We start from the raw sequence: 12218 nt of genomic DNA on the forward strand, positions 1-12218 counted from the left end.
CACGAGCAGGGAATGGGTTGTTATTCCATTTACTTTGTGGTGCTGAAGAAGGAGGACCAGTTTCGACCCATTTTAGATCTCAAGAGGGTCAATGGGGTGCCCAAGGTGTTATCCTTCCGCATGGAGACTCTGGGCTCAGTCATAGTGGCTGTTCGTCAGGGAGAATTTCTCATGTCACTGGATCTCACGGAAGTGTATCTGCACGTGCCGGTTCGAGAGGCCCATCAGCATTTCCTTCGTTTTGCTGTTTTAGGGAGGCACTTTCAGTTTTGTGCTCTGCCTTTTGGTCTGGCAATGGCTCCACGCACCTTTGCCAAGATAATGGTGGTGGTAGCAGTGGCTTTGCGGAGGCAGGGAATTCTGGTGCATCCGTATCTGGATGACTGGTTGATCCGGGCGAAGTCTCGGGCTCACAGTGTTGCGGCGACGGCTCAGGTGGTCGCGTTTCTGGAATCGCTCGGATGGGTAGTGAATGTAGTCAAAAGTCAGTTGATCCCATCGCAGAGTCTGGAGTAGTTGGGAGTGTGGTTCAACATGGCAGTGGGTCGTGTTTTTCTGCCGGATTCTCGGATCGCCTCTCTTCAGCAGCAGGTCCGGCTGTTAATGTCCGTTCAGAGTCTGACGGTTCGAACGTACCTTCGGGTTCTGGGCCTCATGGCAGCGACAATAGAGGAAATACCATGGGCCAGGGCGCATATGCGTCAGCTTCAGTAGGCTCTGTTGTCCTGGTGGTCTCCCCAGGTACACAGTTTGGAGTTGCGGTTGCCATTGAGGGGGGCTCCTTGGCGCAGTCTCCAGTGGTGGCTGTGCTTGGCCCATCTGAAAAAGGGCATGCCGTTGGAACCTCCTCAGTGGGTGATTCTGGTAACGGATGCCAGTCTGCTGGGCTGGGGAGCTCAGTGTCTCAGTCGGTCCGCGCAGGGATGGTGGTCGACGGAGGAAGCTCAGTGGTCTATCAACCGGTTGGAGACAAGGGCGATTCGGCTAGGTCTGTTGGCGTTCGCTCAAGTGTGGTCGGAAAGGCGGTAAGAGTCATGTCCGACAACGCGACAGCGGTAGCGTATGTCAACTGGCAGGGCGGTACAAAGAGTCCGCGGTTGGCAATCGAGATGGCTCTGCTCATGAGTTGGGCGGAAAGGCATCTTGTGCAGATTTCAGTGGCGCACGTGGCCGGGGTGGACAACGTGAACGCGGATTTTCTAAGCAGACACATGTTGGACCCTGGAGAATGGTCTCTGCACCGGTCGGTGTTCGACCAGATAGTTCTAAAGTGGGGAATGCCAGTAGTGGATCTCATGGCGTCGGCACAGAATGCTCAGGTTCCTCGGTATTTCAGTTGGCGTCGGGATCCACGAGCGGAAGGGATCGATGCGTTGGTCCTTCTGTGGCCTCAGCGGGTGTTGCTGTATGTGTTTCCCCCCCGTGGCCCTTGATAGGTCGAGTCCTACAGAGGGTAGAATGTCATGCGGGTCCGGTGGTGTTGGTGGCTCCAAATTGGCTGCGTCGGCCGTGGTTCGGGAATCTGATGCGCCTGTTAGAAGGTGAGCCTCTGCGGCTGGGGGGCTCGGTGCTGTTGTGACAGGGTCCAGTTGTCATGCCGGATCCGGCTTGGTTCTCTCTCAGGTTGAGGCCCTTGAGAGGAAACGGTTGAGAAGGAAAGGGTTTTCTCCTCAGGTGATTCAGGTGATGCTGCAGTCTCGCAAGCGTTCAACATCTTTAGCCTATGTGTATGTGTGGTGCATATTTGAAGATTGGTGTGGGGACCGGGCGTGTGTCCCTTCAACAGCTTCTGTGTCGTGCGTTTTAGATTTCTTGCAGGATGGTTTTGAGAAGGGCCTTTCATTGTCATCTTTGAAGGTGCAGCTGGCTGCTTTGGCATGTTTTCGGGGTAAGGTGCAGGGCAGGTCGGTTGTGTCTTCCCCGGATGTGGTCCGTTTTTTGAGGGGGGTGAAGTTGCTTCGTCCTCCTCAGCGGCCGGTAGTTCCTCAGTGGGATCTTAATATCGTTCTTGACTCTTTGGCGGGTTCTCCTTTTGAGCCCTTGGAGTCTTGTTCGATAAAAGACCTTACTATGAAGGTGGTTTTTTTGGTAGCTATATCGTCGGCTCGCAGGATTTCGGAACTTCAGGCTCTTTCATGTAGGCCTCCGTTTCTGTGGTTTTCTAAGGAAAAGGTTTTGCTGCGTCCAGTCCCTTCGTTTTTGCCTAAGGTGGTATCCTCCTTTCATGTCAATCAGGTGATTTCGCTGCCCGTCTTGGGGGACCGGATGGGGGATGCTTCTCAGCGTCATTTGGCGAAATTGGATGTGCGCAGAGTGTTGAAGGTTTACTTGCGCAGGTCAGAGGAATTCAGGTCTTCGGACAGGTTATTTGTCCTTCATGGGGGGCCCAAGAAGGGAGCGGCTGCTTCTAAGGCATCTATAGCTCGGTGGTTGAAGGATGCCAACTCTTCAGCTTACATATTGCATGGCCGTACGGTGCCGGTGGGGCTCAAGGCACATTCCACTAGGGGGATGGCGGCTTCTTGGGCAGAGAGTAGTTTTGTTCCACCGGTGGACATTTGTAGAGCGGCGGTATGGTCCTCCCTGCATTCTTTTGTTAAACATTACAGAGTGGATGTACAGGTAAGGGAGGATGCCAGTTTTGGAGCTGCAGTTCTGTCCTCTGGGCTTCGCAGGTCCCACCCTTAGATGTGTTTACTGCTTTGGTATGTCCCAAGCATCTTGAACGGTCTAGATGATTGCTGAGGAAGGTGAAATTAGGCCTTACCTGCTAATTTTCTTTCCTCTAGATCCTCCAGACCGTTCAAGAGCCCACCCAGTGTATCGGACAGGTCAGTATGATATTTTCTTTAGACTTCAGTTGCTGATATTTCTAGTAGCTCCTGTGATTTGGGTCCTGGAGTTTTACTAAGGGCAGTTTGTGGTACCGTTTGTGCCCATCTGCAGTTGACTTCTCCCGTCTTAAGGGGAGGAGATCTGAGTGTGGATTCAGTGGTTTTGTTTAGGTGGAGGTGTTTTGTTCCTCTGCTTTGTTACTGTTTTACTGGTTAGTAGAAGGACTGCACAAGCTACTTGTATAAGATGTTTTAGGTAGGAGTGCATAACCCAAGCGTCTTGAACAGTCTGGAGGATCTAGAGGAAAGAAAATTAGCAGGTAAGGCCTAATTTCACCATTGTAACAGTCAGATTTTGGCCAGCTAAGTGGGCATTCATGCATTTTTTTAAAAGAATTGAAACCTCATCATGTTCTATTAGGTTAGACAAACAAATCAGACAGGAAACACTGAAATTTAGATGAATTTTGTTTCTTGATATTAAAATACAGTTTTAAAAAATTGTGTTTGTTGTTATTCCCTTAAAAATCCTCTAGAGTGTGACAGAGCTGTATCAGTTTAAATTCAGGTACACAAAGGAAGGCCCAAATATGGACTTTGTCAGGTAATGCAATTTTTTAAAGAACATATAGAAAAATGTGAAAATCTGTCATCTTTTGTTATTTCTAAATTTAGAAAATAGATGTTGACTGACCCCACTCACTTTGAGGGCAATTTTAAAAGCCATTTTGGTGGGGAGAGCAGTGGTTTACATGTGGAAATGGGCTTTTACAAAACTGACAGGGCCAGTATGAAAAGATGCTAGAGCCCAAGGCAAAAATTTGGGAGGGGGCTCTAAAGCCCAACAGTAGGCTGCACCTTCTTCAGCTTTGGACAGGCATGGGACCCCTTGTGACATGGGGACTTATGGCAGTTCCTTGGTTGCACTTCTCCATCGCTGGCCCTAAAAACTGCCCCTCCCTATGCCAAGACATACGTAAATTACAATCTATACATGCCTATGTTTACACATAGGCATGAGACATAAATGAGCTGGGCATACACATGGGCAGAATCTGGGTGAAGCTTGGCCAGGGTGCACAGTTCAAGTGTAAGTTATAGGATACAGGTGCAAGCATTTACACCTTCTCTATTACTCGTATAAGTGATCACACGTAAAATATATTTGTTACCATGCTAGTATTCAATAAAAGAAAGTAGGTGTCTACTTTCTTTTATAGAATAGTCTGCACATAGACATCTTGATAAAAAATAGGCACACTTTTATAGAATGACTTCTTAAATTGCCATTTTGTGTGTACTTTAACCCCACAGTAAGGCAGGGTTTGGAACTACACCTGTACTTTGGAATTTTAAAAAGTACGCACATATTTAAACTTACAAGTAAGTAGCAAACTTTTAAATTTGTATGTTGGTTGTAACCCATTTTGATTTTTGGAAATAGTGGACTAGAAAATTTTTAAATAAATAATCAAGTTCAAATTTTTGAGGTTAATATCTTAGGATAATTTTCAACAGAAAAGCACATGAATGCTTTTAATTTGAAAATCAAGCAAAGTCTATATAATGAAAAGTTCATGCAGACAGTTATATAATTACCCCTTTATGCATACAATATTTGTCTTTTAGATAATACCTCAGAGGTAGATTCTGTGTCCTCATATCCTTTGCTTAATAAAATGGAAGTGACCCATTAATTGAGAATTGGATCTAAACAATATAGGGGCCTTTTACTGAAGGCGTTAAAGTGTTTTGGGGTATTTTTTCTGTTTGTGTGCACTAATGTTTAAAAAATATTTTGGGGAGGGGCTGGAGTATGGTCATAGAAGTGTTATCCACTAGCGCATTATACTTAACGCACACTAACTGGATAATGCAGCATTAATGCAGGAGCACTTAGGAGGTGGTAAGTGATCCCATGTTAACTCCTAGCAGGTACTGCTCAGTAATAACAACCTGATTTTAAAAAATTGAAATACCCTAAAAAGTGCTATATTAGATTTGGAGCTAATGCATGTGAAAATCCCACATTAACACCAAATCAACGCATTTTAGTAAAAGGGCCCCTTAGGACTGGATTCAGTAAATGGCACTCAAAATTTGGCACCAAAAAAACCGCGCTGAACAGTGTTCTGTAAATGGTGTTCTGGGATGGGTGCCCTGTATTGAATAGCACGCAGCATCAGAATCCATGCTGAACTTCGAGTTACACCAGGTGTAAATCTTGGCGCACAAGTTGGGTGCAGATCTGCACTGTTCTTTAATACTGCGTGCATTTTAAGGGAACACCCCTGACCAGCCCATGCCCGCTTTGCAGATCCACATGAAAACACTTGGGTGCAATTCTATAAATGGGCCCGTGAGTTTTCATGTGGATCTGGCATTTCTACCCCATTTTGGCGCCTTGCATCCATTAGAACATTTTTCTGTGCCAAAAATGTGGCATGGAAGTAGTGCCTAACATTTGGTGCCATATATAGATTTCTCCCAATAATGTATTATAAATGACAGGTGTCTGAGATGTTAATGGGCCCTTTTACCAAGGCACGGTAGGGCTACTGTGTGGATAGCGCGTGGCAAAACAGTACTACCGCTGGGCACACCCAGGCACGCTGCAGTAGTTCTGGGTTTGCCGTGCGCAAGTGGTAATCGGGCAGCACAGGCACATTGCAGCGTGCTGCCCAATTACTGCACAAGTTATGGGTTAGGAGGTGGTAAGAGCTCAGGTGGGAATGGCCACATGCTAATTTGAAAATTAGTGCATGACCATTAATGGAAAAAATTGAAATTTGGCCACTTTAGAGCCATGTAAAAAGTGGCCACAGTATGCAGGAAACCCACGCACTGAAACTACTGCTGGCCACTTTTTAGCGCAGCTTAGTAAAAGGACCCCTAAATATAGGATTTGTTAATGGCTTATTTTTTTTCATCTCACCTGACTAGTCCAGACATCAGTTCTGTCCCCATACCAGTATATGGAGGCAGAAAACAGCTAGGTTGCTGACATCATGCAATGTAGTGTATCGAGCAGCCTCCAGTATATACAGTAGGACAATACCCATGCAGCTGGAAGCTGGTGAAGGAAAATTTGGATAAACTGTTTGGTGGCAGTTATTGGATCCCCCAGTCGAATTGGGTGGGAATGTGAGTAGAAGGCTTATAAACAGGTCTAGATACTGATCCTTCAGTCTGAGGGTGCCAACTAGTGAGTCTGGTTCTCTGCATCTTTGTCTTCTCCTCTTCCTCTCAGCTGGAACCCTGTTCTGTAGAGCTCATCTCAACTGAGTTAAAAACAAAAATATCATGGCAGCCTGCCTGAGAGGTGAGAAGTTAGTTCCAATGGAGTTGAATAGGACACAGAAGGAGTCAGAGGCTTCCCCAGCAGCATTCTTCTGTTGTTATGATGGTATAGTCAGACCACAGCAAGTACTACAAACTCTGGAAGCAGCCATGGTGGCATCAGGACCAGTGGTTCTGAGGCAAAATCTGCAGCTGAAGCAGGGGAGGGCTCATATGTGCAAAGTAAGCCTGGGATAGTTGCCCCCACATTTGTGGCAGTGGCAGTTGAGAATCCTGAAACAGGTCCCTCCAGGAGTAGTGGGGTGTGGTCTAAGGTGGCAGGAACATCAGACATTTTGTCTAATAACTCCGTGGCTGAGAGTGCAAAAGGCCCTCCGCACTGTTCTCAGTGGACCTGGGATAAAAATGGATTTGGGGACTCCCCAGGTACTGGGGCTCAGGAGCTCCTGGGATGTTCTTTCTTTCCAGAATTTGTACTCTTAATGCATCAGTCCTTCTTCCTCAGACAGGGTTTTCGTACATTACCTTCCATTTCAAGTCTTCCAGTTCAAGGTCTCAGGGCTCCAGGGCTTCTATGACTGACAGAAGAGGAGTGTGTTCCTGAAGAGCATTCCAATTTCCTAGCTGTTGGAGACAAACTCTTTCTGGAAAAAAGGAAGATTCTGATGTGGACAGAGATGACCCTTTGTTTCTATGCATCTTTAAAAAAAAAGTGGGGAGGGGGAGCTTCCAGAGATGATATCAGAAACTGGGGAATTGCATAACCTCAAGGGAAAAAAATGTGTATCTTCAGAGGACCGTATTTTGGAGGGAAATCACAAGCCCATAAAGAATCTCTCCCTCCTCCCCCCAAGCAATCAAAAAGATGATTAGTGTGAATGGAATACTCTAGATTCTGAACTGAAGGTCAGTACTTGCCAGCCTCTATGTCAGCCTCAGATGTTATAGCCAGGTCCATTAGAGCAACCTGCAGGTCCTTGGAGAGGTGTAGTCGTGGGTGCAGTGCACTGTAGACAGGTGGACCGCCCATACCTTCCCTACCTGTTACACATGTGGAAACTGTGAGCCCTCCAAAACTCACCCGAAACCCACTGTACCCACATATAGGTGTCCCCTTCACCTATAAGGGCTATTGTAATGGTGTATAATTGAGGGTAGTGGGTTTTGGAGGGCTCAGCCGACAAGATTAAAGGAACAACGGTGAGATATGTACCTGAGGGCATTTATATGAAGTCCACAGATGTGCCCCTTAGGGTGCCCCACTGCTCTCCTGGGATATTTGGGTGACCAGTCTGCTAAAAATGCTGACTCCTCCTACATCCCAGTGGCTTGATTTTCTACGTTTTTCACTTGTGTGTTTTTTTCCCGAAAATGACCTGAAAAGATAAATGCACAGAGCACAAAACCTTGTTACAAATGGTATTTTCGGGAAAAAAAGACGTTTTCCTTTTTAAAAAATAGTTACATTTGCTATTTGAATTTGGGACATTTAGCGCAAAATGTCAAAAGTCTGACTTTGACATCATATTGAAAATGTTCCTCCATGTGCCTTTATAAAATAGGCTCCCAGATCCAGCCCCAATAGGTCACAAATGCTGACACGTGCTGAAGATGTAAATTCATGCATGTACCCATTTTATAAAATACTAGTAACATAGCTTCACATTGGAAGCAAAAACAGGGACCCACCATACATAAATGGAAAGCAAAACTTAAAGTGGTGTCCGCAATGGAGAAGATGACGGATAGACGTCAGGGAACGTTTAACTCAAATGCAGAGGAGTGGATACATTTGGATGAGATTTTAAGCGATAACACGAGCTCGGGCTGATGGAACCTTTGAAGAGGAAGAGGGAGGGGGGTATTAGGAGAGGGGTGGGGGGAGTGGGGGCGATGGGGGGTGGCAAGGAATCAGGGTTTGGGGGGGAAATTGCTGGAATAGTAAATTGTGGTTGGTTTGCACATTGAGATGTAAGACAACCTTGAGGGGCCTGTGGCTCTAGACTGTTGGTTTAATGTTTATTTAATAAAAATTTTCAAGTTAAAAAAAAATAAAAATACTAGTAAAAAAGGCCCGTTTCTGTAAGAAATGAAACGGGTGCTAGCAAGGTTTTCCTTTGTGTGTATGTTTGACAGAGACTGTGTGTGTGAGAGAGAGAGAATGTGCGAGTGTGTGTGACAGAGTGTATGTGTGTGTGTGAGACTGTATGAGAGAGAGAGAGCCTGTGTGTGTGTGAGTGAGAGAGAGATAGACTGTGACAGTTGTCAGGATTGTGGGAGGTCAAAATTATTGCTGGACATACTTATATTAATATGAAATCAGCTTGACATAATATTAAACCAGCTTCTGACCTCTGATAAACTCTCCCCCCTCCCCTTTCAGGAACCATTGAGGATGAAATGGACCAAAAGGTGCTCAGAGAGGCCTGATAGCCCTTTGGTTTCTCAGTTACTCCTGATTAACATACCTTTTGTTCCATCTGGGAGCAGGGCTTCAGAGCAACCAAAGCCAGACATAGAGGCTCCATCACTAGGGATTTCAAACAGGACAACCTGTGAAAGTTGTCACCTTTCCTGACTTCAGAAAGTATCTGGAGTTCTGTAAAGGAAATAACTAGGAAAGAGAGAAGTTTTTGATCTCTCTCTGCTCCTGTTCCCCCTCAGTTCTTATTAGGTATAAAACAGAGCTCACTAGGGCTCTCTCTCTCTCTCGCTGTCTTTCTCTGTGCAGCAGGGCACAGAGCTCTGTTTGGGGTCTACTGTCTCTCTCTCTGTCCTGGGCACTTCTCTGTGTCCAGGGCACTACGTCTCCCTCTTTCTTTCTCCCTGCAGCAGAGGGCACGGGACTCTGCTGGGCTGTCTTTGTTTCTTCTTCTTCTTTCTCTGACACCTCCATCTTTAGCCACCAGAGCACCTGGCTCTGCTCCCCCTCTTCTCAGACAGCCCTAGTCCAAGGTTTCTTTCTTCCTCTGAACAAACACCCTATCCTTTCTCCCTCCCTCTAAACACACACCCCGAGACAGCTTGTACCCTTTTTCCTGTACTAAGTGCTGTGAGTCAATACATATATGCAAATATAATTTACTTTATATATCCAAATCCGTGTGGATTGCGTATTCTTTGGGAACCCACTGCCTCTGTGAAGTGGACCCTGGGACCAACCCTAGACAACGATAGCTGACAACAGTGTGTGTGTGGGCCGACTTCGTGTGTGGGAGAGAGACAGAATGTCGATTGATTGTGTGTGTGAGTGAGTGAGAGAGACTGACAGAGTGTGTGTGTGGGCCGACTTAGTGTGTGGGAGAGAGAAAGACAGAATGTCGATTGATTGTGTGTGTCACAGACAGAGAGACACAGCGAGGCTGTGTGAGAGAGAGAGAGTGATTCACTGTGTGTGTGTGAGATACCGACAGAGTATGTGTGTGTGTGTCAGAGAATGTGTCTGTGAGACAGAGAGAGGGTGGGGTGCGGGGTAGGTGATTTTCGAGGAGGGGGGCAACATGCACAGAGGGGGATCGGCTGGGCCAGACGGGGGGGGGGGGAGGGTAGCGGCATGGGTGGAGGCATCGCCAGGAAGTTTGTAAGCGTCTGTGACTGACGTTTGTGTGAGATGGGTAGGGGCGGGAGTGGCGATTTTGGAGGGGGTGGGTCGACATGCACGGAGGGGGATCGGCGGGGCCAGACTCAGAGGGGGGAGGCTAGCGGCATGGGTGGAGGCATCGCAAGGAAGTTTGTGTGCGTGAGACTGAGAGAGGGTTTTCAACAGGGGCGGGCAGTGTCTTGGGGGTGGGTGAAGACAGTTTTTGAAAGCCAGGGAACATGCATTAAAGTTAGTGAGCGTCACCTCCCTCCTTACCGGTACTCCGTAATTGAGTGCAGTGTCTTGCACACCGGTAACTGTGGAGGGAGTGTTTCATGTCAGGCAGTGTGGAGCTGTTTCTGTTTTTTTTTGCTGACGCCGGTATCTGTGGAGGGAAGTTGTGGTCCGCGTCAGTAGTGTTTTGGGAGGGCGGCAGCCTTGAGCCTTTTCGGTTAGCTGCGCGAGGCTGTTTTTTTTGTTTGTTGCTGTGTTTGGTGGCAGTGTGTGTGTGTGTAGGGGGAGGGGGATCAGCTGTGAGTGATGTCAGCCTGGCTACGGAGCCTAGCTCAGCAACGCCGAAGGAGCCACGGACACAGGCAAGACATTAGAACGTTGGTGGTGAGCATTATTATATAGGAAATGCATACATTGATTCTCCGAGGACAGGCAGGCCTATCTATTCTCACAAGTGGGCAACGCAGGCCATGTTGCCTGGTCTGGATCTTATGACAAGCATAAGAAGAGCTTTGTGGATCATGCACGAGTTCTTTCCCACCTACCGCACGAATGCGGTCAGCTCAGTTGCTTTTTTACTGTGGTGAGGAGAGGGTGTACTTTTTCACTGTCTCCACTCTTTGCTCGGTCCAAGAACTATTGTGCCTTTCGGTTTGTTTTTCTTTGCCTTTTTGGCGGTGCTTCCTTTAACGGAACTTTTTTCCTTTTCCTTTATTGTTTTTTTTTTTTTTTGTGCTAAATTTTAAGTTTTCTTATTTTTTCATTGTCACAGGGCTGCTTTTGGGTCTCAGTCGGGTTCACTCTCTCTTTTTTTTCTGGTGCCTTGCCCCTTTTTCAGGCATCATCGCTTCCTTTAATTTAGCCCACAAAGTTTCCTGTCTATGTTCACTAAAGTTCCTAGTGGATTCTGTATTAACAATTAACAACCCTCTTGCCTCTAAAGGGAAGCTAACCAGAACAGAAGACTGAAAGAAAGCCCTTCTGGTAAAGGAAACACTCTTGAGATTAGTTTTTCTCTTTTATAATAATGCTAAAATTTATTAGAGTACATAAATGGTTAGAATAAAAATTATTTTATCCCAGTGTTACAGAAAATTTAATTCTTACTTATATCAGTCCAAATTTCAGTATAAGGAAAATAAAATCTCTCTCTCTCTCTCTGTTTCCTTTGGAAGCTTAACAAAACCTGACTAGCACAAGTTGTGCTTGTCAGATTACTGAAGCCTAATTTTGTCCAATCACTTAATGCCTTATATTTTCTCTCTTATCTGGTATTCTTCAACTCTGACCTTTAAGGTCACCTTCACATAATTCAGTGAGCTTCAGTCCTTAGTATTGGATGAACCTTATACTAAATTTCATCACAACAGAGTAGTCCTCCACACACCCCCTAAATTCCTACCAAAGGTCATGCTGGAGTTCCATCTGAACCAGTCGATTGTCTTGCCAACATTTTTCCCCCGATCTCATGCCCACCCTGGTAAGAGCACCTTGGACTGCAAACGAGCATTGGCTTATTACATGGCGCGGACAAGACCCCTCAAACAGTCCACCCAGCTTTTTGATGGGGGGTGGGGGGTCACCATTGGGAAATGCACAGTTTCTAATTGGCTGGCAGATTGCATTTCTTTCACTTATGCCCAGGCTGGGCATAAGGGTCATATCACGGCTCATAATGTCAGAGCCACGGCTGCATCAGTAGACCACTTGAGGTCGGCCTCTATTGAAGAAATTTGCAAGGCTGCAACGTGGTCTTCACATATTGACATCTCATTACTGCATCAAGCAGGATACCCGATGCGATAGTCAGTTCGGGCAGACAATGTTGCAGATCTGTTTGGGGTCTAGAATCCAACTCCACCTTCCTAGGCTCGTTTTATTCTGTTCCAGGCTGCACTCTCACTCAGTTTGTATATAGTTTCATGTTTATCTGAGTTATATCCTCGCAGTTGCGAGACCCAGTTGTCCAATGTTTGTTATTTGTAGTGAGCCTGGATGCTAGGGATTCCCCACTTGTGAGAATAAATAGGCCTGCTTGTCCTCAGAGAAAGTGAAGGTACTTACCTGTAGCAGGTGTTCTTCGAGGACATCAGACATTATCTACTATAATAAAACTTACCCTCAATGTTCTGAGGTCACTGACGTCAGTGAAGCCAAGCCCTGACTTCCTTCAAAAAGGTTCGAAGGTTCGTGGTGGTGAAGCCACCAAAATCGCTCCGGGCCCCGCCCTTGAGGGCGGAGCAATGGCAGAACAACGAAGGGGTTGGCAG

At 46.4% G+C, this 12218-nt stretch overlaps 1 protein-coding gene across 1 annotated transcript in view; it reads left to right on the forward strand.

Annotated features, from left to right (window-relative positions):
- HORMAD2 (HORMA domain containing 2) overlaps positions 1-12218 on the forward strand; it is a 195432-nt gene that overhangs the window by 118906 nt on the left and 64308 nt on the right. Inside the window, exon 8 of the mRNA XM_030218218.1 lies at positions 3371-3438. Coding sequence (XP_030074078.1) covers positions 3371-3438 — 68 coding nt within the window. The remainder of the gene's footprint in view (positions 1-3370; positions 3439-12218) is intronic.

Source organism: Microcaecilia unicolor, chromosome 11, assembly GCF_901765095.1.
Source record: "Microcaecilia unicolor chromosome 11, aMicUni1.1, whole genome shotgun sequence".
Lineage (NCBI taxonomy): Eukaryota > Metazoa > Chordata > Amphibia > Gymnophiona > Siphonopidae > Microcaecilia > Microcaecilia unicolor.